Here is a 25,385-nt window from a genome sequence, read left to right as displayed (position 1 = left end):
AGGATCAAGCAGAGTTTCATCTGCACTCCCTCCATTAGGGGGGTGGTGGTGGTGGTGGTGCACTCTATAGCCCCTCAGCTCCTTCCATGCCTTTTCTATTCCTCCTTATCCCCAGTCACCTCACTCTAAAATGCCATCAATGCTGATTACTCCCAATATCCAGAGTACAGATGGGCCTTCCCCATGGGGTAATGTGAGTTTGGGAGAGCAGACTTAGAGCTGACCCTGCTGCTCCCCAGCACCTCCTGTGCCCAACTGGCATCTAGCCCTTGTTAGACATGGCAGTACAGCCTCTGGACCCACCACAACTGCCCTGTAAGGTGCCATGCCTCCCACCACAAGCTTTCCTGCACGGCAGAGCTGCTAACCCTCACTGGAGGCCCCTGAGCATGTGCAGGGCAAGTCTGGAGCTCCCACATGGGGGAACTGAGGCTCAAACTTGACTTAGTGGTAGTGTACTACAAGGCTGAGGTTCAAACCCTGTTGAATCCCACTGTGGCAGCCTCCAAGTCCCAAAAAGCTAGTGAGGGGAGCAGGTAGAGGCCTCTTCTTTGCCCAACCCACTGAGTACTTGCAAGACACATAAGCAGGGTACACACTAGGGCAGTGATGGCGAACCTTTTGAGCTCGGCGTGTCAGCATTTTGAAAAACCCTAACTTAACTCTGGTGCCGTGTCACATATAGAAATTTTTTGATATTTGCAGCCATAGTAAAACAAAGACTTATATTTTTGATATTTATTTTATATATTTAAATGCCATTTAACAAAAATCAACCAAACAATGAATTCGCGTGTCACCTCTGACACGCGTGTTATAGGTTCGCCATCACTGCACTAGGGCAGCGTCCTGTAAAGGAACCCAAAGAAATGACAACCCAGGGAACGGCCTATTATATGTCTGCAGCTACCCTACTGAACGGGCCCTGCATTCATTATTCCATTGCCACCGAGTCAGGTCTGCAACAGGCTGTGGTGACAGGTGGGACGCACTTGTCCAATGACCAGCTGGTGGAGCCTCCGCCAGCACCGGGGCAGGAGGGGGCAGAGGTTCTCCGCAGCGTTGCCGCCAACCAAGCGCGATGCCCTACTGAGACCACAGCTGGGTCCCAGCGCCGTGGCCAGTCCCTGGTTCCCACAGCTGCAGACGGGATGGCGGGAACCTCGGCGCGGCTGGAGACTCATCTCCCCAACTGTTCCTCCGGGCACCTGTCTGTGGGCCCCGGTACACGGCGCACATCGAGACAGTGACTTTCGGGCGCCGCCCCTGGATCCTGGCGTCACCACACAATAGGACTTCTAATAGCTGTCCGGCCACTCGGGTTCAGCTTCTGACCTTTCCGGGGTCGGGCTAGGGCGGGAAGTGTTCTGGCGCGTGGGTTCGAAGCCAGAGCCCAGCGGCACAGGCGCGTACTGCGACGCGGGGCTGGCGCTGGTGTGACGTCACGGCGCGCGACGCGGACGCCAAGGCCAGGAAACCGAGGCCCCGGGCGGCCTGGAACCATGCCCAAGCTGCAAGCGTGTTGTGTGTTGGGGCGGGGGCGGCAGCGCAGGACCAGTTCAGCTGGGAGGGCTACTTGGGTGAGCTCGGGTGGAGGTCGGGGGTGCGTGCCGACTCGTGGGCCGAGGACTGGCCTGTTTCCGCAGGCAACTCGCTGATGGCGCTGGTGGGCCGCGACCTCACCTGGTACGCTAGGGGCCGGGCGCACGGCGCGGTGCTGAACCGGGGAGGGACCAGAGGTGCTCTTGGCGGCGTTGTGTGACCGGGACGGGGCGCGCTGGGGAGGCCGGGCCGAGGTGAGGCCCGCTGCCCGACACTCACGCACGGCTCCACTGAGGCTACAAGAACGTGAAAAAGCCTACTGGCCTGAGCAAGGAGGTGAGGGACGTCTTTCTCGAGGTGGGAGTGGGATGGGGTAAACTACACGGTACCATGCGCTCCTGCCAGCCTTCCCACGTGACTGTGGAGGTCTGGAGGCTCAAAGGAAGTGACCCCAGGGGAAAGGGAGTGGACAGGCTTCTGGGCCTGAGGAGCTACAGGTGCGGAGTGGGGGCCCTAACGAAGGGCAGGGGGTTCGGCCCTGTCAGCCCACGTGGAAGCTGGTATTCGCAAGGAAGACATGGGCGAGTAGGGGTGTGGAGGGGTGGGGGAGAATGTCTCATCCGTGTACCCCCTGACCGAATGGCATTGTCCTGAGAAAACGAGGCAGCTAAACTGGGGTTCTTGGTATTCACGCCCCCAATGTCCTGGCATTTCATGGGCGTAGGGGCCTAGGTGCCTTGTTCCTGCTGAGGGCTGGGGATGGGCCATCTCCCCTCGGGGACCCTCTGATCTTCCTGACCCAGGAAACTGGGGCTGGTTCTCCAATCGGCATGTCTGGGAGCCCTGCACCCCCTAAGAGTGGCTCCCTCCGCAGCACTACAGCCTGGAGAGCAGTGGTGCCAGGAGCCTCCCTGGACTGTAAGACCCAGAGGCCTGAGAAGGTGGAACTGGGGTGGAAGGGCTGGCTGGGAGTATAGGACTCAGGGCTCTCAGTAGGCCTGCTAACTTCCTCTTGGGCTAGTAATGTTCCTGTCTCCAGCTCCTTTTTCTTCTGGGGAGCCTCTTTAGGTTGGGAGCCTGGGCCATCGCAAGACTGTCCATTGAAGCCCAGATAGCCCGAAGTGCATGGGGCCACCTGTTGTGGAGGCCACTTAAGGGGTGCAGGAGGAGATACTATCTGGCAAATGTGTTGGAAGGGAGCATGAAAAGGTCCTACAAATTTTATGCCTAGGTGGGAAGGCTCCTATTGGAGCTGCCCATTATGCTAGTCGCTGGCCACATGTCGTACTGAGGAATTTCAATCTGAAATAGCCATATGTGGTGACTACTGTGGTCACTGCTGGCACTGTGTACCCCCGCCGCCCCCTCACAGCCCTGAGAATCAGAAGAGCAGGAAAAAGAAAGAAGCACAAGAATGAGGAGAAAAATAGCAGAGGACCAAGGTAAGCTTCCTTGATGTCCCTGGCTCCTGCCACGTAGGAGCAGCAGCTCTGCCTTTGGGGCTGGGCCAGGTGGTAGACAGTTCCTCATACTCCCCAGGGCTTGGCATCACAGGCACTACTCTGACTTCTTGCCCTGTTGTAAGAGAAGGCGAGGGCATGACAGCGACTAAGACCCAGCTCACCCCAGGCAGGCCCTGTCCTCAGTGAAGCCTTTGAGCATGTGCCCCGCCAGGCCCAGGGAGCTGGAGAGCAGGCTTCTGGAGGCCCTACCAGGACCCTGTAAGCAGGCAAGGTATCTAGATGAGGCCTCACCTCCAGGTGGCCCCAGGCCCATCAGAGGAGGACAAATCTGCCCAGGAGAGAGAGCTGTCTACTGCTTTAGGCTCCAGTTGCTGCTACCTTCTATTTGTCTTTGTGTTGACTCATCCTTTGTACTTAAATACAGTAGGTCCTTGGGTTACATCGGAGATCCGTTCCTATGGCACCACGTAACGTAATGTGATTTCGCCATAAGTCGGAACCCACCTACATAAGCACCTATGTCACTCACATGGAGCACATACACAGCAGCAATGAAGTGAAACAGTAAAAAAAATTTAAAAGATAACAATTCCTGACCTTTACTTGTGGTAAGTAAATAATTAAAAACATAAAGCACATATGGTACATACATTGAAATGATGGAACTTTTTTAAAAAATAAATATATGGGAGATGGTGATGTAACCATAAAACGACGTACGTCAAGTCCGACGTAACCCGAGGACTGTCTGTAAACATATTTTAAGCTGAAGTGTCCTAATAGAAAGTGATGTGTGGAAATGTGTCAGATGCCTTGGGTTTTAGCAGGACCACCTTAGATCTCACTAGGTAGGGGACTCCTAGTGGTGGTGATGGGGGCGGGGGAGAAATTGCTCACTTGCAGGTGGGTCTTTCTGAGGGGGAAAAGGCAGTCAGAACAAAGGTGCTTATAATTGGTGGATGGGGGGTGAAGGTGATTTTATACTTGGAGACTCCCTTGTTCCTCAGGTACCCAGAGACCTGATACCCTGTTCCACGAATCTGCTCTGCTTCTCCCAGACAGATCTCCAGGCACACCTCCCCTCCCCTCCCTCCAGCACCTCTGCTAGGAGATATGCCTGCAGCCATTCACCACCTCATCCACACAAGAAATGAAAACTTACAATAAATCACATTGGAGTAAAGACAAAACCCAGGCTGGATTATGAAATATATTCCATTTTGCTTCTGATTTTTTAAAGAACTAAAAAGCAAAGATGATTCTGTCTTCAGAACCCTGGCCCTGATTATCAACATGTTAGTGAGACTAGATAACAGGGCTGAGGGCTGGGCCACACACAGGGCTGGATGCCCCTGGGGGAAGGACACCTGGACCTTGGATTGGCCAGGTGGAGGGTGCCCAGAAGGGTCAAAGGCTCCCAAAGCAATGATATGGAACTAAATCACCGTAGATGATCCCAGGCCCTGGCCTCTCAGGCACACCCCACATGGGGATCTTCTTGGCCCAAGACTAGGCCAGGACTGGGGACTGGACTGCTAGTGGAGACTGACCAATGACAAAGCCCCTCAGGAGTGCTGGCAAGAAACTGGTCTGGGGTGAATCAGGGGTTGGTCACATTCTCTAAGCCATCCCTGCCTGTGTCCCAGGAGGCAGCCTTGGTCAGTGGCACTCAAGCACTGGAAAGCCATGAAATAGTTAAGAGATTTTATTCTAATAGCTATAATTACAGTGCTTGTTTGTCGAAATGAAAACTGAAAACAAGTATACAAAACAGTTGATTACTAATCGTGTATTGAAAGCAGTAAGAGGTTCCACGACACCAGATAAACCAGTTCTGAGGTTTTCCCCAAGATAAATTTTAACAGCTCTAATTTCTTCAGTGTTTATCAAAATACAAAAGAAAAAAGTAGAGGTTGTTGTTTTTGATGTCAATCTGACCCTTGCAGGCTGAGGGAGTGAAAGCACATGTGGACGGGGGCTCTGAGGAGTTAGGCTCTAAGATGACTGGTCACCTGTCTGCATTCCTACTGGTGAGATCCAGACAACCTGGAGCAAGTGAGTGTGTGTAGGGACCATGGGGGTCTCCCGTTCTGACCAGAGTGGTCCCACCAAAGCACCTACGCTGACCCACACTGACCGAAGGGAAGGCTGGGGTCCCTCCAAGGGGCCTGAGTGGTGGCCGCAGCCCCCAGCCCACCCCCATAGGCAGTGGTGTAAGCACAGGTACAAGCACAAATGCTATGGGATGCATATGACCCAGCAAGACAAAGCCAATCAGGGACCGTAAGTGACCATGCAGAATGTATTGTGGCTAGTTCTGCCCACTGCACGCTCCAGATGGGAGACAGACCACAGGCAGACTGGACTCAAGCCATTACTGCAGAACCTACACTAGGCACATTTCTCCCTTTTCTGTGTTAAAGTGTCTCCTTACCTTTTATTTATATTATAAAAAATGTACTGAGTTTGGGTTAAAAACCAACCACCAAAATGGATCTCAACACAGATTTAAAGCCCAGAGGAGGAGCGTTGAGGTGATCTCATAGCAACTCCTAGAGGCCCCGCCCTGGGTGCCCAAAATCCCTTCTCAGTACTAAACAGTGGGTTGATTCTTTTTTTTTTTTTTTTTACAATAAAAAAAGCTGAGTAATATTGCATAGGAGTACCAGAAACTGCCTCATTGGAAACAAGAACTATTTACATTAAATAAAAACCCGGTTGCAGGCTGCGTCTGCACATGTACAGCATGATGAAGCACACTGGGACCGACCATGGAGACAGCTTCTGGCACTCACACCACAGGGGCACATCTGCCACATGAGAGGAAAGCAAGGGCGAAGGAGGGAGTGAGGGGGAAGAGAGGAGTTCGGTTCACTTCTGGTTCCGGAGCTGATTGGACAGCCAGTCCAGTCCCTCATAGAGCCCGTCCCCACTGGTGGCACAGGTAGCCTGAATGTACCAGTTCCTGTGGCGCAGAGAGTGGAGGCCCAGCTTGTCCGTGATCTCAGCTGCGTTCATGGCATTGGGGAGGTCCTGGTGGGAAGGACAGGGTGGCATGGCAGCCATGGATCATCAGGAAGACTGGGATCCCTCCCCACCTGACCTGTGATCCCTTCAAACCCCCAGCCCCTTGGGGTGACTCAGTCACATATAAGTGCGTACCTGCTTGTTTGCGAACACCAGCAGGACAGCATCCCTGAGCTCATCCTCCGCCAGCATCCGCATAAGCTCCTCTCGAGCCTCATTCACACGCTCTCGGTCATTGCTGTCAACCACAAAGATGAGACCTGCCAAGGAGCAGGTGTCAACGAAGTTGCTGAGGACACCCAACCTCTCCCACAGGCCATGGCCCCCAGCCCTCACCTTGTGTATTCTGGAAGTAGTGGCGCCACAGAGGCCGGATCTTATCCTGGCCACCCACGTCCCACACAGTGAAGCTAATGTTCTTATACTCCACAGTCTCCACGTTGAAACCTGCAGGAACATGGCCCAGTGTGAGCCAACCCCCAGCCATTCCAGCCACCTCCCCAACCCCCCATGGCCTGGCTTCCTCACCTATGGTGGGGATGGTGGTCACGATCTCACCCAGCTTCAGTTTGTACAGGATGGTGGTCTTCCCCGCAGCGTCCAGGCCCACCATGAGAATGCGCATTTCTTTTTTGCCAAAAAGGCCCTTGAAGAGGTTCGCAAAGATATTCCCCATGCTGTAGACTGGAGGGAGAGACGCTGACCAGAGAAACCTGCAGAGACAAGGAAGGGGTCCCTGGGTCTCTTTCTATGCAACCCAGGGTTTAGTACAGGAGCAGCTCAGAGACAACCTACCCTCCCACCATGAATGGAGAGACAAATATCCTGCTTCCTCCTGGAAACCCATGGGACGGGAGCTAAAGAAATCCCAGTTCCCAAGCTACAGGAAAAGAAAAACAGTCTGTCCGCTGGGCACTCAAGCCCCTCGCACCCCCCAATCACCCTTAGAAGGAAGAGTCTGGGAATCTTATGAACAGGGCTGACCTTTACCACCTGACATCCATGGCTTTCAAAGGAATGCTAGAGTCTCTCTAATCTTTTCAAGGGGGCTAGAAACAACTGAACCAAGGCCCCATAGTGTTCCTCCACTGACCCACCAAGCCTCAGTCAAAGATGCACCAGGCTCAAGATGACGAATGCATGGGGAGCTAGACTCCTCTCCCCCGGAAAGAAGCAGAAGCCAACCTTTCCCAACACACTGAGAACTCCGCACTCACCCCGCAGCAGGCCGGGCATGGGGACCACACCTGGGCACTCGGTTCAAGGCACAACAAGGGCCCCAGGGCAGCACGTCAGGGGCGGCTCTTTCCCACCAGTGGAGGTCACCCCTGTTCCAGAGAGGAGGGGGCCCGGCCCAAGTGGTGTGGCAACACGCTTATGTGAGAACATTCGTGCCATGTCTAGGCCACACTCACCCCAGGTTCCCCTCACATCATCCAGTCATTTACCACCCAAGGTCAGAGAGCAGGCAGAAAGGGCCAGGAAGCTATAGGCCAGGAAGTGTAGGCTCTCAGTCCCAGAAGACCCCCAAGCACTGGTGCTGCCCAGGCCTGGCCTCTCCATGCTGCACTACTGTTACTCTTCAACTTTTATTCTAAACAAGAAAGAAACTGTCACTTTCTCAAATGCTGGTGCGCCTCCCCCAGAGTAACCAACAGCTCCCAGTCTTTGAACTATGAACAAACACTGCTGAGGTCAGAAACCCGTGAAGGACATCATATGGGTCTAGCACAGGCATGCCCCACTGCACCCACGTATGGGGCGTGTCCAGACCCTCAAAGCCCCATGTCACCTCTGATAAAAGGCTCGGGTCTTTTCTATTCTAAGTTCTCTCCACCTGAGCACTGAGTGACAACGTACACACCCAGCTCATCAAACATCCACCCTCTCAGGTTTCAGTACCTTGACATTTCCTGGCTGAACTGCCATGACAACTGTCAAATGGAACTTTTCTAATCTAGTCATTCCTCCCAGCTGTTAGCATTCTGCTGTAAGAAACCACCTTTCCTTATCCAAGTATCTCCATGAACACGAACTCACATTCCTATTTCACTCAATGGGTCAGCTGCCCCATCGTGAATGTGATGCTCCAGTGGTCCCAGACATGCCCAGTAGAGCTCTTTCCAAACTAGCTTCAGTGCACTTTTGACACTTTAAAAAAATATATATTTTTTATTGATTTCAGAGAGGAAGGAAGAGGGAGAGAGAGAGATAGAAACATCAAAGATGAGAATCATTGATTGGCTGCTTCTCGGAACCCCCCCCCCCCCCCCCGCGCCACCTCCCCACCCTGGCCCCGTCCCCACCCTCATCCCCACCACTGGGGATCCAGCTGGAAACCTAGGCATGTGCCCTGACTAGGAATCGAACTGTAACCTTCTTGTTCACAGGTCAACCCTCAACCATGGAACCAGTCGGGGGCTTTTGACATTTTAAAATTAAAAACATGGGTAAGAAAGGGAAAACTGGGAGAATTTGAAAGATCAACATCTACTTGGGCATGCTGATGACTTTTTAGATATAATACCAAAGACATGATCTAGGAAAGAAATAAGTGATAAGCTGGACTTTGTTAAAATTGAAAGCCTGGCCAAACCGGTTTGGCTGAGTGGATAGAGCGTTGGCCTGTGGACTGAAAGGTCCCAGGTTTGATTCCAGTCAAGGGCATGTACCTTGGTTGCGGGCACATCCCCAGTAGGAGGTGTGCAGGAGGCAGCTGATCGATGTTTCTCTCTCATCGATGTTTCTAACTCTCTATCCCTCTCCCTTCCTCTCTATAAAAAAATCAATAAAAAAATATATCTTAAAAAAAATTGAAAGCCTGTACTCTGGGAAAGATACTTAGGAGAAAGAGAAAACATTTGCAAAAGACACATCTGACATCCAAAACACACGAAAACTAGTTAAAACCCAGTAAGGAAACAAACAACCTGATTTAAAAATAAGTCAAATACCTTAAAAAATACATATTTTTATTTATTCAGAGAGGAAGGGAGGAGAGAGAGATAGAAACATCAACAATGAGAGCGAATCATTGATTGGCTATCTCCTGGGATTGAGCCTGCAACCCAGGCATGTGCCCTTGACCGGAATCAAACCTGGGACCCTTCAGTCCCCAGGCTGATGCTCTTTCCACTGAACCAAACTGGCTAGGGCTGGGTCAAAGACTTTTTATGGCAGTTTTTGTGAAGGGAATACTTTGAGGATATACAGCAACAGGAGCTGGTGTGAATGCAAAATGGTGCATCCATGTTAGAAGGTTTCTTACAAAACGAAACATACTCTTACAAGCAATTGTGCTCCTTGGTATTAACTCAAAGGAGTTGAAAGCTTATGTCGACACAAAAATCTGCACACAGATGTTTACAGCAGCTTTATTGATAATTGCCAAAACTTGGGAGCAACCAAGATGTCCTTTAATAGGTGAACAAATAAACTGTGCCACAACCATATGATGGAATATTATTCAGCACTACAAAGAAATCAGCTATGGCAAGCCATCAAAAGATAAGAAGGAAACTTGGTGTATTACTAAGCGAAGGGAGCCAATTGGAGGAGGCCACATACTGTACAATCCAATTATCTGACATTCTGGAAAAGGCAAAAATTAGGAGGCAGTAAAAAGATCAGTGGTTGCCAGGGGTTGGTGGTGGGAGGGAGGGAGGGATGAATTGCTGGAGCACAGGTGATTTTCAGGGCTGTGAAGCTACTATGTATGATGCTGCAATGGTGGTTACTCTGGTGGGAGATGTTCATAGTAGAGATTTTCCATACCATGTGTGTAGGGGAAATCTCTGTACCTTCTCTTCAATTTTGCTGTGAACCTAAAACTGCTCCCTTAAAAAAAAAAAAAAAAAAATCAACATCTGACTAAGAATGAAACAAACCCATTCACTCAAAGCAGACTAAATTCCAGAACACCAAGGGTCAAAGAACTTTAAACTTAGTATCCAGAGATCAGAAGGAAGCGCACTGTAAACCACTAATACTAGGCAAAGTATGAAGTAGATATAAGGCAGAGCAAAAGTCAGGTGAGAAATGCCAGGTGGTCCCAGGCCTGAGCAGCGGTCAGCCCAACCATTACTACCTACATGGTTTAAACATGGGGCTTGGCAATTCCAGGGGAATTGGGAAAAAACTAATGACAGGTACATAGGAAAAAAAATGCAAAGATAAAAATGAACAAAAGAAAACATAAGACAGTCACCTCTTAGCTCAACAGTGTACAATGTTTACTTAGTCACAATAGTTACTGTTATTTGCTAAGGCCAGAACTTGTGGTATGAAGGGCCCACCCTCACCATCCAAACAGACACACTCATATGGAGGTACAGTCAAATGATGAAAGGGCCATTCCTGAGAAGCAGGATGGAGGACTGCTATTTATGCTTGTTTTATTGTTCAAGTATCCCCTTCACAAAAACTGACAAAAAACACAAAACACACCCTTACTCACCAAGGGGTTAAAAGGTTATCTGTATCCTCCCCAACCCTATTAGGGCAGAGGGAACATCTCCAGGTAAAACTCCCACACCTGGGTGTGGCCTCTGTATGCATAGTCCCTATCCCCGTCTGTGTCTGAGTCCTGATTATCAGCATGGTCCCCATCCTCTTCACTCTGTCTTTAAACAGATCAAAGTCATGTAGCCTCATAGAGGAAAGTCACACTTGGTGGCAGAACCAGGATGGGGATGAGCACCAAGTCTCAAGACTTAAGGTACTAGGATACACAGCGTTTTGTCTCTCCCCACTACAAGCATCTGTACCCACCTTGCACCTGGCCCAGGAATCCTGGTGGCTTCCTGGCCTGTCCCCTCAGCACCGTTTACTGCTTTGTCAGAGGTCCAGACCTAACACAATATCTGTTATAACATATAAGTTCAACACTGGCCACCAGAGTTGTGCCATCCTCTTGGCACAGATTCCAACTTGTGGGGATGGGACACCCAGCCCAGGTACTATTTCATCTTTTACTCTAACAGAACCCCCCACACTCAAGCAAAATCCGTTTTCAGGTTCATCGTAGTAGTGAGCAGAGAAGACACTTTCTCAGCAGAACCCTTCCTCCGCACCTGTGAGTCTGCAAATGCCCAATCTAGAAAATGCAAGAGTAACGGAGGCCCTTCTCTGAGAGCAGACAGGACCTTTAGGGTAGCATTCCAGCATTAAAGCCAAGAATAGAACACAACTCCCACATGCAAAGATCTAAAGGCCAACAAGGCAAATGATGGGGCCTCCCTGGGGAAAACAACCATCGGACGCCAATAAATGACTGCTTTAAATGCTTTAGAGAAATAAGTGTACCTCTGCCCTCTACCTGGCCCTCTGCATCACCACCAAGCCTCAGTGGTTTCAAAAGAAGCAGAGGTAGCTCTGCTTCAGAATTTGCAATCAGACTTGTGCAACTTGCCTCTGCAGAAGGAAAGTCTGTCAGGTTTTCTGAAACCGTTAGAGCTGGTTTATGTAACAGAATCTCTTTAACAGTGAACACCTAGATGACCTAAAATGGTTGGGATCACTAGGAAGAAGACACCACCAATGCAGAGCATAGCTTGGGAAACAAAACAAAAAGGGTGACCCAGGGACCCAGAAAGGGAGAACTGAACTTTGCGCTGCAGATGGGATGAGCTGCATTGGTCTTCTCTGTAAATGGGGGTTAAGATGGATGAATCCCTACTCAAATGAACAGCTGGGTGACAGCTTTTTTTCCTTTTTATTTTTTTCTCTTTTTGCCTTTTTAAAAGTCGTTTATTGAGGTGTAAGTTACTAGGATAAAATAGTTAATCTGTTTTAGTATGAGAAAAATTAACAAAGTGAAAATTCCGGAGAAACTGATAGACATTACAAAACATTTTCTCAACATATGTACTCAGAGTATCCATCATAAGAAGGTATACCTCACAGGCCTAATACAACTGTGACAAAGATATGCATCAACAACAGGCTCAGAACAACATTCAGCCTTAGACAAATATAATTGATATATACACTGTATTTGTTCCAGGTGTACAACATGATTTGATATGTACATATATTATGACATGATCACCATAAAAGTTGTTAGTTAACACCCACTACTTCACACAATTAACATTTTTTTTCTTGTGATAAGAACTTTTAATATCTACTCTCTGAATACTTTCAAATGTATGATACACAGTACTGTTAGCTACAGTCAGCACCCTATTACTTATCTTAAGACTGGAAGTTTGTACCTTTTGACCCACCCATTTTCCCAACCCCAAACTTTCAATAAACAAAAGAACATGCAACAATATTTTAGAATTGTATCATTCTGGTCTGCATCTATAGGTGAGTTTGGAGTTTCGTTGTTTTTCACAACAAAACTTTCAGGATGTTTTTCAGGAACCAATCAAACACAAGGGTTGGCCTCTATGCAAGATTTTGCCCCCTGTGACCCCCACCCCAAGGAAGGCCAGCATTCTTACACAGAGGGTTGGTCTCTAATACATCCTTTGCACAGCATCTCCCACACCTGAAGGAGAGCATTACTTGTGAGTCCAGTACTTAGGAGGAGCAACCAGTGAAATTCAATTTAGATCATTCTTTGACAGCTTAAGATTCATGGTAAAAATCCTTAAAATGACAGCTAGAAATGAGTTTCATTCACGTATGACTCTTGGTCTACAGCAAGCATGTCAAACTTATGGCCCATGGGCCGCATGCAACAAATATTTTTGCAGCTACAATGATATGTAAAAAACATTTTAATAAAAATTTTGTAACTTAATTTTTACAATGTTCTGTTATACATAACTAGAGGCCCGGTGCACAAATTCGTGCATGGGTGGGGTCCCTTGGCTTGGCCGGCGATGGGGCCATCTTGCCCAGTCCCAATTGGGGCGGGCCGGGGGGGGAGGGACTGCTGTGGGAACCCACTGACCACCAGGGGACAGCTCCTGTGTTGAGCGTCTGCCCCCTGGTGGTCAGTGTGCATCATAGCTACCAGCCGGTTGTCCGGTTGTCCGGTTGTCCAGTCGTAAGGGTCGCTTAGGCTTTTATATATGTAGATTATTAATGGACGACAACACTCACTAATGACTAATTACTACAATCGTGTTGCATTCATTTCCTTACACTCCTGTGCACCATTTCTTTCTACAAATACTAGCAGCGAGTATTTTAGCAGCCAACAGCCATGTCATTAGTCTTGGACTGACTTGGTGTGCGCAACAGGAAATATTTCGCTTTCCAAGAACAAGAAAAATAGGTTTATTTGCATTACACTTATTAATTTGTGCAGTTATTCAGTGTCTGATAAGTTAATGTTCAAGAAAAAAAATATTAATTTTATTAAAATGTTCTATTATTTTATGTTAATGATTACTCATTTAGTTCAGCCCTTTGTATTCAGCATGTCTCTATAGAAATAAACCTACGTTTCTATGAAAATTGAAGCTTTTGTTTTATTGCGGCCCACATAAACTTAAATTTTGCTTATTTGGCCTGTGTTAGCCTTTGAGTTTGACATGCTTGGTCTACAGCAGGGGTCCTCAAACTTTTTAAACAGGGGGCCAGTTCACTGTCCCTCAGACCGTTGGAGGGCTGGACTATAGTTTAAAAAAAAAACTATGAACAAATTCCTATGCACACTGCACATATCTTATTTTGAAGTAAAAAAACAAAACGGGAACAAATACAATATTTGTATTTGCATGTGGCCCGCGGGCCATAGTTTGAGGACCCCTGGTCTACAGTAACATGAATTGAACACCCAGGAGCCACTGTCACTATCCAAGTCAGTGATGGCGAACCTATGACACGTGTGTCAGAGGTGACACGCGAACTCATTTTTTTTTGGTTGATTTTTCTTTGTTAAATGGCGTTTAAATATATAAAATAAATATCAAAAATATAAGTCTTTGTTTTACTATGGTTGCCAATATCAAAAAATTTCTATATGTGACACGGCACCAGAGTTAAGTTAGGGTTTTTCAAAATGCTGACACGCCAAGCTCAAAAGGTTTGCCATCACTGATCTAAGTGAACAGGCACCCAGCAACCATAAGGCACATGTAGGAACAGCATAACTGCAATTAATCCTACTTACCACTACCTACAAAAGCAATTAATTAATGGGCATATTTATGGTTTGTAGTTCCCCTTTATTCTCAATCTTAAAGTTTTACTTATTATTAAATATTAGAGGCCCAGTGCACGAAATTTGTGCACGGGTAGGGTCCCCAGTGGCTGCTGGCTGGGGCCTCCCTTCATTCTGCGCCACCCCCTGGTGGTTAGTGCATGTCATAGCGAGCGATCGAACTCCCGGGTGGTCAAACTCCCGAGAGGACACTTTGCATATTAGGCTTTTATATATAGAGAGAAGATAATCATACTCAAAACAATTTACCAAACACACTTAATGACCTAAAACCTACAGCTGGAAGCAAATTACTACATGGGCTAGGCCAGTGGTCAGCAAACTGTGGCTCGCGAGCCACATGCGGCTCTTTGGCCCCTTGAGTGTGGCCACGAAGTTTCAATCGCACTGTATGTGCGTGCCCGCACGTGGTATTTTGTGGAAGAGCCACACTCAAGGGGCCGCAGTTTGCCAACCACTTGGCTAGCCCAAATGAAAGTGAAAACAGCTTGGAGCTAAGCCAGGAACAGCTCTCACAGCTCTGTGCACCTATTCTTATGCCAGACCCCTGCTTATCTGTATTTCCTCTCTCTCTGATTTGTCCCTGGGCTCCAGAACAATACTACATTCTTGTCCCCTTCCCCCCCACAGCCATGAAGGCCGACTGAGTATTCTGGCCTGTGGAATGGGGCGGTGTCCAGGTCCTCTGTTGTGGAGCCACCAGGACCCTAGACCCTAATGAGTACTTCTACTCTGGAAGTAAGGATGCAGATACCCTCTGTCTAACCCCAACTGCAGTTGAGTCCGAAGGACCTGTTCCTAGAAAAAAATCAAAGACCAAAAATACAGTTTTGTGTTAACCCAAAACAAATTAAACTAAAAATGGAGAAAAATTAATTTATGTCTAAAATACAAAGCAGGGGCAACTCTAAAGCACCCAGACACCTAAAGGTGTCCTACCATTAAAGCCTTACTAATTTTGCAGGTTATTAGTGGTTCTTTGGATGTCAACTAGAGTTCTTCTGATCCATACAGTAGGAACCAGAAGACCAGCAGTTTGGGATCAGTTTGAAGTGCTTCAGAAAGTTCCTTGGGTGTGTTCTAACCCCAGCTGCAGTCCCAGTGCCCTCACCACACCCATTTCTCCATGCTGTGCCCACCAGGTCTTTTGCTCAACCTCTGAAGCCAAGCTCAAATGCTACCATCTTCCACAGGAGGGTCTTATCATCTTTATTCTCAGCGCACCCTTTACACATCGAGGGGCTAACAGTCACCACACTCACAAAAGGAAAAGCTGTGTGAGAACAGAGCTGGGCACACAGAGGCCAACAATATTCAGTGATCCAACTGACAAGTGGTGAAGGAGAGTGCAGCAACAAACAGTGGTGTCTGTTCTTCCTCCCTCACCTGCCTCTAGGTCAAGCAACATCAAAAGCTGCTTGTCAGTGACACTGGGACCCTCTCAATGCAGCTAACAGCTTCAACCCCAGACATGCACACCCCCACACCCAACAGAGAGAAAGGGGGACACACCACACAGTCCTGGGTTTCAGTTCTAATAGTGAGAACATGGAGAAGAGGATTCAGGATTCTGATTTCTACTGTGAAATAAATCACATTCCTTTGTTTCTGTCACTCCACTCCTTTAATCATGTGAGCATTGCAAATGTGCAGAAGCCTCTGCAGACTCTATTCCGGTGCCTTCTCAGAGAGTCCACCCAGGCCCACCATGCGGACACAGGTCCTCTACCAACACTAGGGTGGGGTTCTAAGACCACTCTCCATACCCTTGAAGAAAAGAGGAACTGCAGCCAGGAGCCCCCAGAACCCTTCTAAGCTTCAAAATGGCAGGCAGTCCCTGAGGTTTTCTTGGCACAGGGGCTTTGGTGAGGGGGTAAGCTAATCTCCAAAAATTGATTTTTGCCTTCAGGGAACTTTCATTTTGAAAACAGTATTTTAAAAATTGCAGCCCCACCTCTTTTTCTGAGACACGGGCTTCCAGATGATCAGTAAAAGAAAATGTAGCAGGGGGTTGAGAGTCTTGGTTAGATCCCTCCATCTTTGGGACAAGTCCCCTACCAGACTTGCCACAGTGGCAGCCAGTGCCAGCTCAAGAGCACACAGACGTGCAGGGCTCAGGATGTCCTTCTCATCCTCCAAGAAAGCTGCTGCTCTTTCCTGAGAGGCCACAGTATCCTCTCAATGGACTTCTTCCAACCTCTGTCACACATTAGACTAGTGGTTCCCAACGTGGGGCACATCCCCCACAGGGGACAATTTGATTTTTAAGGGGGGCAATTAAAGAATGATTTATTAACAGTGAATTTGTTGCATTTTTTATGGTTCCAGGGCAGTGATGGCGAACCTTTTGAGCTTGGCGTGTCAGCATTTTGAAAAACCCTAACTTAACTCTGGTGCCGTGTCACATATAGAAATTTTTTGATATTGGCAACCATAGTAAAACAAAGACTTATATTTTTGATATTTATTTTATATATTTAAACGCCATTTAACAAAGAAAAATCAACCAAAAAAAATGGGTTCGCGTATCACCTCTGACACGCGTGTCATAGGTTCGCCATCACTGTTCTAGGGGCTCATATATATTTATATTGTGACACATTCATGCATTTCAGTTCTCTGTTATATGTTTTGAAACTTTACTTGCTATTTTTTCATATCACTTCATATTATTACTAGAGGCCCGGTACACGAAATTCATGCAATGGGGGTGGGGGGGTCCCTCAGCCGTGCCTGCCCCTCTCACAGTCCAGGAGCCTTCAGGAGATGTCCTACTGACGGTTTAGGCCCGCAACCGGGCTGTTCGGGGGAAGGCGCCAACCCCATCACCCCACTGCTGCTGCCACTGCCAGCTGCCGCCAAGGTGTTTTCATCAACACGAACTCCAGTCCCTTCACCATGAAAAAATGACAACTTTCTTTAGGCATTTTCAAGATGTCTCTTTCATAGGATATGACATTTTTTTTTTTTTATCCTCACGAGGATATTTTCCCATTGATTTTTAGAGAGCGCGGAAGAGAGAGGGAAAGACAGAAACATCACTGTGAGAGGCACACTTTGATTGGTTGCCTCCTGCATAAGCCCTGACCTGGGCCCCGGCCAGGGAGGAGCCTGCAACCTAGGTACATGCCCTTGATCAGAATCGAACCCAGCCGTGGGGATGGGGCTGAGGGCTGGCCCCCCTGCGTGTTGTTCTCTCCAGCTCCAGGCGCGGCTGCCCTATTGTTCTCTCAGGCTCTGGGCCCCTGCCAGGACCTCCTCCTGAGCTGGTTATGACTGTTATGGTGTCCCGGCATAATTTGCATATTGCCTCTTTTTATATAAATGTATGTGTTACTAGAAGCCCGGTGCACGAAATTTGTGCACTGGGGGGGGGGGGGGGGCCGCGCGCGCGAGGAGAGCGCGGGCGCATCATGTCCATCAGCCTGGCCTGCGTCCTCTCACAGTCCCGGAGCCCTTGGGGGATGTCCGACGGCTTAGCGCTGCCATCGAGGCAGGAGAGGCTCCCACCACTGCTGCTGCGCTTGCCAGCCGTGAGCCCAGCTCAGGGCTTCTGGCTGAGCGGCGCTCCCGCTGTGGGAGCACACTGACCACCAGGGGGCAGCTCTTGCGTTGATTGTCTGCCCCCTGGTGATCAATGTGCGTCACAGCAACTGGTCATTCCGTAGTTCTGTCAATTTGCATATTAGCATATATGGGATTATTTTTAACATTTTTTTTTAGTGATTTCTTCCTCAGTACTTCAACTGTCCTCTCGTCCGTTATTTTTCTCTTTTATGGATGCCATGTTCTTTGGAAGCTTGTTTAGACCAAGTTAATGGCCTTTTAGGATTCCTCCACATGAATACAAGTTCACTTTTTGAATAATAAGAATTATATGTCACAGGTGGGGCATCAGGATTTTAGAGATGTGTGGCCAAAAAAAGGTTGGGAACCACTGCTTTAAACAGAAGCCCTAGTGTCAAGAGAAATCTCATTCACACACCTGCTCACACTAGCCTCTCCTTAAAATCTCCCAGATCCCTGCCACTGTCCTCTGCACTCTGCGTCTGGTACAACCACATCCCAACACTGCCTCTCTCAGCCATTTACTCCCAGGGGAGTGTGGCCCCTGAACATGGCCCATATTTCTAATCCCAGCTAGACCCCGCCCTCATCCTAGCTACCCCATTCCTACCATCCCATCCACACACAAATCTCCCAGCGAATTCTAACCATCCAACATAAAGGGCCCACCCTTCCTCACTTTAACCTGAGCAACTTTCTCCCAGTTTCTTAGATACCTACAATCCCTTTCTCCATCTCTCTCACCCCCAAATCTGTCTGCTTTACCAGCAAGTTCCACCTCTCCCTTTGAAAGATGCATCCGCACCATCATGTGCCTGTGCCCTGGTTTAGCCACCTCATCTCCTCTCTGGCATCTCAACAGCCTGTAGCTTCCACTCCACAAGGTGTTCTCAATACCAGCAAGAGGAGACTGAACCACCACATGCTAATTCAGGGTCCTTACACAGGTCAGAATGGGCATTTCACAGCACCACCTCCACCGTCACGAAAGGAAGTTAGCAGACAACACAACCAACATCTGCTCTGATTGTAAAACACCCATTATATTGCCCAACTGTAATGTAATGGGGAAATGAAGGATAGTGACTTAGAATAAAACACATGCTTCAATACTGGGCACGACCACACCATCAGCTGAGGGAGGCTGTCAAAGAACCACCGCAGAAGCCTGCCACAATGCACACTGCCAGAGCCAGTACCTGCAGCTCAGGCACTAGGGGACTGTCCATGAAGCAGAAAAAGAAAGCAACTCATGGGAAGGTTCTGCAAAGAACAAAATATAAACCTCACTCCCTGACTTCCTGGAAAATTCAAAACATCTATTAAAACCATGCCAAAAAACGGAAATTGTTGTCTCTGTAGATAAAACAGAATTAGGTCTAAGATATGAAAATCACACAGAATGCATTCTTGCTGCTCTCACAAATTCCCCAAACACCCTTTCTGTGGAGCTAGCCCGTCTAAGGCCCACTGGAACACACCAGTAGACTTCCCTCTGGCTCCTCACCCACTCTGCTTCTGGCAGGTCTCCAAAACCACTCCAGGGACTCTGTACTCACTGTTCCCCTGCCTAGAAGCTTCCTATTTCTCCCACAGATCCACTGCTCCCTCATACCTCTTCTCTTCCCCCATCCCCCACGCTTATTCGCTATCCTTCTGATAGGCCAAATTCACCGTCTGCCCCTTTCTGTGTACTGTTGGCCTGCCTTCCCTTTCTGTTCATTGTATCTCTACCAGGCCCCACTCTGCCAGCAGGATCTCCACTATCCAGAACTCACCATTCTCCTTACACCTGTACCTTCTTCCTCCACTGTGTATCTCCCTGGGCACCCAAAGGATTCACCATCAAGGAGAGAAGAACTGTAAAAGCGCACTTAACCAGGGCCCTTACGGATTAAAAAGCAAAACTATTAATCATACATGTCTACAAATATGCTTTCCCAAAATATTAGTTTGTCAGGAAAAACCTGTCAAGTCAACAACGAATTTCATGCTGGTTTAAAACTATACATGAGTGGTGCCGTCTGAACATTCCTTTGATGGTCCAGTGAGATCAGGGCTGTGGGGACACTCTGACTACTCAGGGCAAAGGTGAGCGCCTAATGGCAGGGATGTATGCACAATCTGCTTCCTATACCTGCCCTCAGATGCCTGCAACTGGTGACTCAATACATTTTCATTGAGCTCCCCAAGAACTGGCAAAATACTACTATCACTTTGACAGAAGAGAAATGCTAGAAGCTATAATTATTTTAAGCAAAATTGACAAAAGATGTAGTATTTTAAATATAAATTAATGGATCCAATCAGTTAATTAGGAACTGCATACTCATCTACAGAGAAGAAACTTAAAAGACATCTTTTGTTCTGATTATCAAAATACTAGCACATCTAACTTTGCCTTCATTCCTACTCTTCGTGAATGGGTCTAGACAAAATCTTAAAATTGCTTTCTTGGCCATTTGTACCTAAGTTAAACTGATAGGGTACAGCAAAAACAGTCTGACATATAACACAAATGAAAGATGATAGGTATTTTACATTATGACTTGCTAGCATCCCTTTGAGGATCATTACTTATTAAACTTTGATTAAACATTAACCAACATTTCCAAAATGCACTATATACATTAACTTCTGAAAATGTGTATGGGTCATACCTGAGCCTCTTATTAATTTATGCCCTATACCAGTGGTCGGCAAACTCATTAGTCAACAGAGCCAAATATCAACAGTACAACGATTGAAATTTCTTTTGAGAGCCAAATTTTTTAAACTTAAACTATATAGGTAGGTACGTTATTAACAACTTAATTAGGGTACTCCTAAGCTGGCCTTTGCTAAAAACGTCCCCAATCTGATTGAGGTACGTTCGCTGAGGTTGACCCCTTCCAACTCTCAAATCCTCAACTCGTGCATGAATCACGCGCGCCTCCCCCGCGCACTGCGTATCCCGTGGCCCACCTGCGCCGTGCCGTCTCCTGTAGCCCCCTTTCGCCCGAGGAACCGACACCCCCCACTTCTTCTAACGCCACTTCTTCAAAATAGACTCGCCCAGGCCGAAACTGACTTCTGCGCATGGGCCACGAAGTTTTAATCGCACTGTACGTGTGCGCCTGCACGTGGTATTTTGTGGAAGAGCCACACTCAAGGCGCCAAAGAGCCGCATGTGGCTCGTGAGCCGCGGTTTGCCGACCACTGCCCTATACTAACAGTCACCCCTGTAGCCTCAGAGGTGCGTAAAAACATTTGAATCTTAAACAGAATCACTCTCAATTGCTGTGTGTGTAGTAAAATCTGTTCTTTTCCATGCCTCTTCCCTGTTTGCTGATGACAAGTTGCCAAGTTCTTGTGCCACTGTATGCAAACACACACACACACACACACACACACACACACCAAACAAACAAACAAACAAACAAACCCCCACAGGAAAAAAGGATCTTTTAAGGACAAGGAGGTAGGTTCCTACATCAGGCAGACTCACCATTCCTTCCAACTCATATAAAGAAAGTAGAGAGATAGCAATGGTGCTCACCCAGAATACTTTCCTAGGAATACTAAGCTTTTGATGTTTTTGTGTTAAGTACCCCCCCCCCAAGTTAATCAGGTCATCTGATCCTTCTGAGAATTCTGAACATCTTCCAGAATAGTGACACAGCTAGTCATAACAGGTGCAATGCAACTATATTTTAAAGGGTTTCTAACATAAAAGGACAGAACCTAAGATGAAGGAAGTGAGCTGAGATGTCATATATGTGACCTTATATCAACCCCCCCCACACACATACACTCACGTATTCTCCAAGGTGTCCTTTACTTGCCAGTAGGAAGGGTACACCCAACCCCACTAGTAGGTCAAAATCATTTCCAAAAGACCACCTCAGATGATGCTGGAAGGACATCTTTAACACCATCCATTCCACAGAGGTGCAGACAGAGCACAAGAGATAAGTTCTTTTCTAATTTTAAGATCTAAAATGAAACTTTTCATTCATGTTTCTCTCCCACCCACCTCTGACAGATGTGCATTTTATTTCCTTTCATTCTCCTAATTCTAGAAAGGTTGGAAGTCAATGGGAAGAATGTTGATGGGACACAGGGATGGTCATGAATGGTATTGGCAAGCCCAACCTAGCTGGGATCTGAAACACTTGCTCAGTAAACTATCACAACCCTTAGGAAGACTGACCTTATGTGATCAAGAGCACATTTAAATGCATGTCAAAGCAACATTCAATTTGGAAAAGCTGAAGAAAACTGATTCAGCTCTCTCAAACCAAATTAACATACTATTGATGAACTTGCACAGAGTTTTCTCCTTGGTTAGGTTTATTCCTGTGCCCATTTGACTCTCCAAATCATCCCTGTGACCAATACTCCACATCAAATTCCACTGAAATCTACAGATAAATCAAAATGTACCTTCTTATAGTTCCAAGCAAATTTGGTCTTGGTAGAGGCAGCTTAGCAGGTCTGAGTGTTCTCTTCAAATTGTGCAAGAGGTAAAGCAAATAGCTAGACCACACAATTTAAAAACCAGAACTGTGAGAAGCACAGAACCAGTTTTTGCTTTCTACTAACTTTCTCAGTGGTGAACTAAAAAGCATGTGAGTCAGCTATTATCCAAGCCAACTATTTTAAGTGTTTTTGAAGTAGCAATTCTGAATACCTGTATCTGAAGACAGCCCTCACGGGAAACAGCATGTTCCTAATGCCCAAGTGATAAGGACTTACTTTCAACAAGACATTCCTGAAGACAAGTGACACCTGTGAGGAGGCACAGCTACATTCTGTCCATTATGGAGAGAAAACTTTTATGAGAAGAAAACAGCACATTCTAAAAATGTGACAAATTTGTGATTAACATACACACACTCAATTACTCTTAACTTTGTACCCAACTAGCTAGTAGCACCATGCATTCAAGTTCTTAGATTTGGCTACTCATGGAAGTTGCTCAAAACTCTTGAGGACAACACACTTAGTTGATACTAGGAATTGCCCCAGCAAAGGGCCATAATGCACTTCAGCATCTCACACTCTTTCAGACACACAGCTGGAAAGGCAAGACCCATCGTGCAAAATAGTTGGCAGAATAAAGTGCTGACCACTAGTTCTGAAACAAGAACTAGAGCTGACCCAGGTCGGCATGGCTCAATGGTTGAGGTTTGATTTATGAATCAGATCATGGTTGGATTCCAGGTCAGGGGTAGTCAGGGCACATGTTGGATTATGGGCTCGACTATCAATGATTCTCTCTCGCCATTGATGTTCCTATCTCTTTCTTCCTCTCTGAAATCAATAAAAGTATTTAAAAAACAAAACAGAGCTGACCACTGGAACACCAGTAGTGGCACCTACTACACAACTCTCAACAGTGACTTCCCAAACCACTCCAAAGCGTTTGAATTCCCTCCTCTCCTGCCAATAACTTCTTGTGCAATTCCGCTCAATTCATTTAAAACAGCAACTTCATATTTTGAGGAAATTTGGAGAGTGCCACCTAGCTAAGAAGTGCCATCTGAGCTGACTAGCTAATATTTTAAGTACTCTGTAATTAATTGCCAAGCCTTATTAACACAGCTACAATTTTACTGACCATAACCAACTGGGTTGTGCAACAAGAAAGTGTTAAGGCATTCTGTTAGGGAGGCCATCGTTCTATGGGTAGGTCAAAGATTCACCAGCTCGGAAAAGTGTTCTAAACTCTGCCAACGGGGCCCAAGAAACAAGCTCGGCGTTGCAGCAAGCTCTGATAAAGGACCCTGCACAAGCGTTCTCATTCAGACCCTGGGCCTCGCCCCACAGCAGGGCCCAGGAACCCCGGCCCCACCCCACTCCACCCAGCCCGTCCCGTCCTCGAAGCAAACAGGAACTGGGCTCAAACCCTGGTCATCGCGTGACCTTGGCCGCGTCCCGGGACTGAGGCCTCAGTTTCCTGGTCCTCTAAACCCCGAGGCGGGAGGCGGAGCAGGAAACGGGGCTTCCAGGGGAGCCCACGGCCGGGCCCGACTTCCGGGCGCCAGCGCCGGTGGCTCTGGGAGGCTCGGGGCTGCTGTGGGGTCTAAGCCGGAGACTGACCCCGCGGCCCGATCTCAACTCGACCTCGCCTTGACCCCCAGCGAGTGACTGGCCCCGGTCCCAACCCCCTCCCGGCCTCAAATAGACTTCCAGCCTAGCCCTACGCGCCCGCCCCACCACGCCTCGGTCCCAAGCTTGGCCTCGACCCCGGCCCCAGCCGGGCCTCGACCCTTACCGTCTGGCTTCGCCTCGGTCCCCAGCCCGGCCTCGCTTCGCTTCAGACTGGGCCCTCACCGCGGCCCCGAACCCTGCCTCACCTCGCTTCAGCCTCGGCCCCCACCATGGTCCCCGGCCCAGCCTCGCCTCGCCTCTGCCCTCACCGCGGCCCCCGGACCGGCGTCGGCCCTCCCTGCCCCGCCACTCCAGCCGCAGTAGGCAGGGACTCGCGCGGCCTAGGCGAGCCCCCGGCCGCAGTTCCCGCTGGCCCACGGCCCCTGCCTCACCCTCGGCAGCCGCGGTGCTGCTGCTACTCCGAGCCAGGCGTTGGTTTCGCTCCCACAAGATGGCGGCTCTGACGGCAGCCACGTCAGTGCCTGCTGCCGCGGTGGACGCTGGGGAATGGGGCAGGTCACCAGAACCCCGCCCACGCCCCGCCGCGGCGCGCACGCGCAGATTCCAGGAGTGGGCGTGCTGTGTGGGGGCAATCTGTGCGTGCGCGTCCCACCTCTGCGCATGCGCACCCCCGGGACGAAGTCCGTCTGACCCTGGGCCGCGGTCTCCCGGGAAGGTGGCGTGGGGAAGCTAAAAACGTATTTCGTGGTTACGAGTACTGAAGCTCGAGCAAATCCTGGGGTCCCGGAAAGACAGCAGCCAGGATGTCAGACCCCTTCCCCGGCCAGGGGGTCCCCGCGAACGGGCTGCCCCTGCCTTCGCCCCCGTATTGTGGAAACCGTTGCCACCAGTGGGCGGCCGCCCTGAGGAGGGAGTTTGCCGGGTGCCCGCCCCCTGGAGACACCCACTGCGACCCACGCAGTCCCTTGATCGTGGAGTTGTTGCTGTGGGGAGCTGGCCGCAGATCAAATAAAAAGCTGTCAGGTGCTCAGTGGAGAGAGCATCGGCCTGCGGAATGAAGTTCGAGTTTGATCAAGGACACACTCCTGGGTTGCGACTGCGGGCTCGAGCCCCAGTAGGGGGCGTGCAGGAGGCAGCGGATCAATGATTTTTATCATTGATGTTTCTTTCTCTCCCTCTCCCTTCCTCTCTGAAATTTAAAAAACAAACAAACAAACAAAAAACAGCTGTCAGTAGTAGGGGTCAAGCAGGGCCAGCGCTGCCCCAGGGGAGGCCGCTGAGCCACGGTCCAGGTGACAAGAAGAGGTAGCCCCCTTCTCGGGGAAGCCTCCCTGGGCAGATCAGAAGGGAGGCTAGAAGCATCATGGTCCTGTTTTCTCCAGACTCAGGGCCTGGCTGTGGCCCCCATTGGGAACCTTACTCTGGCATCCCACCCATCATAGTCTACCCCTCCCCCCACTTACTACTACCTGGGCTCCTCTTCCCCCCACCCTCCTGCTGCCACAAGGGTTGCCCCAATTAAGAAACGCTGAGGAGATTGCTGGGGGTCTCTTCAGCCTTGGGCCCTG

The 25,385-nt window shown here is 48.7% G+C and overlaps 1 protein-coding gene and 1 long non-coding RNA gene across 3 annotated transcripts; one reads left to right on the top strand and one right to left on the bottom strand.

The window, feature by feature from the left end:
- Nucleotides 1-1,483: 1,483 nt before the first annotated feature.
- Nucleotides 1,484-4,194, top strand: LOC139011266 (uncharacterized). Of its 2 annotated transcripts, XR_011471591.1 has the most exons (4): nt 1,484-1,878; nt 2,915-2,984; nt 3,430-3,613; nt 4,013-4,194. It is a non-coding gene; the product is annotated as an uncharacterized lncRNA (long non-coding RNA). The 2 variants fall into 2 exon arrangements; XR_011471590.1 differs by lacking the exon at nt 3,430-3,613.
- A 501-nt stretch (nt 4,195-4,695) lies between these two features.
- ARF1 (ARF GTPase 1) lies at nt 4,696-24,335 on the bottom strand. Its single transcript, XM_070416710.1, has 5 exons — nt 24,249-24,335; nt 6,561-6,745; nt 6,369-6,479; nt 6,168-6,292; nt 4,696-6,038 (listed from the first exon to the last, which is right to left on the bottom strand). The coding sequence occupies exons 2-5, from the start codon at nt 6,706-6,708 to the stop codon at nt 5,877-5,879; spliced, it is 546 nt and encodes a 181-aa protein (XP_070272811.1). The 5' UTR covers nt 6,709-6,745; nt 24,249-24,335; the 3' UTR covers nt 4,696-5,876.
- Nucleotides 24,336-25,385: the final 1,050 nt, after the last annotated feature.

Source organism: Myotis yumanensis, unplaced genomic scaffold (genome assembly GCF_028538775.1).
Source record: "Myotis yumanensis isolate MYYU_CA2020_CCGP unplaced genomic scaffold, mMyoYum1.0.hap1 SCAF_5, whole genome shotgun sequence".
Lineage (NCBI taxonomy): Eukaryota > Metazoa > Chordata > Mammalia > Chiroptera > Vespertilionidae > Myotis > Myotis yumanensis.
Note: the sequence above shows the minus strand (reverse complement) of the source record. Positions and strands in the feature narration are given on the sequence as shown.

Excerpts from the sequence above, each read along its gene's own strand:
- ARF1 (XM_070416710.1), bottom strand. The coding sequence starts at position 6,708 with ATGGGGAATATCTTTGCGAACCTCTTCAAGGGCCTTTTTGGCAAAAAA. Across the intron at positions 6,293-6,368 it reads CTACTTCCAGAATACACAAG|GTCTCATCTTTGTGGTTGAC; the intron begins GTGAGGGCTGGG and ends GCTCCTTGGCAG. Across the intron at positions 6,039-6,167 it reads TGGTGTTCGCAAACAAGCAG|GACCTCCCCAATGCCATGAA; the intron begins GTACGCACTTAT and ends CCTTCCCACCAG.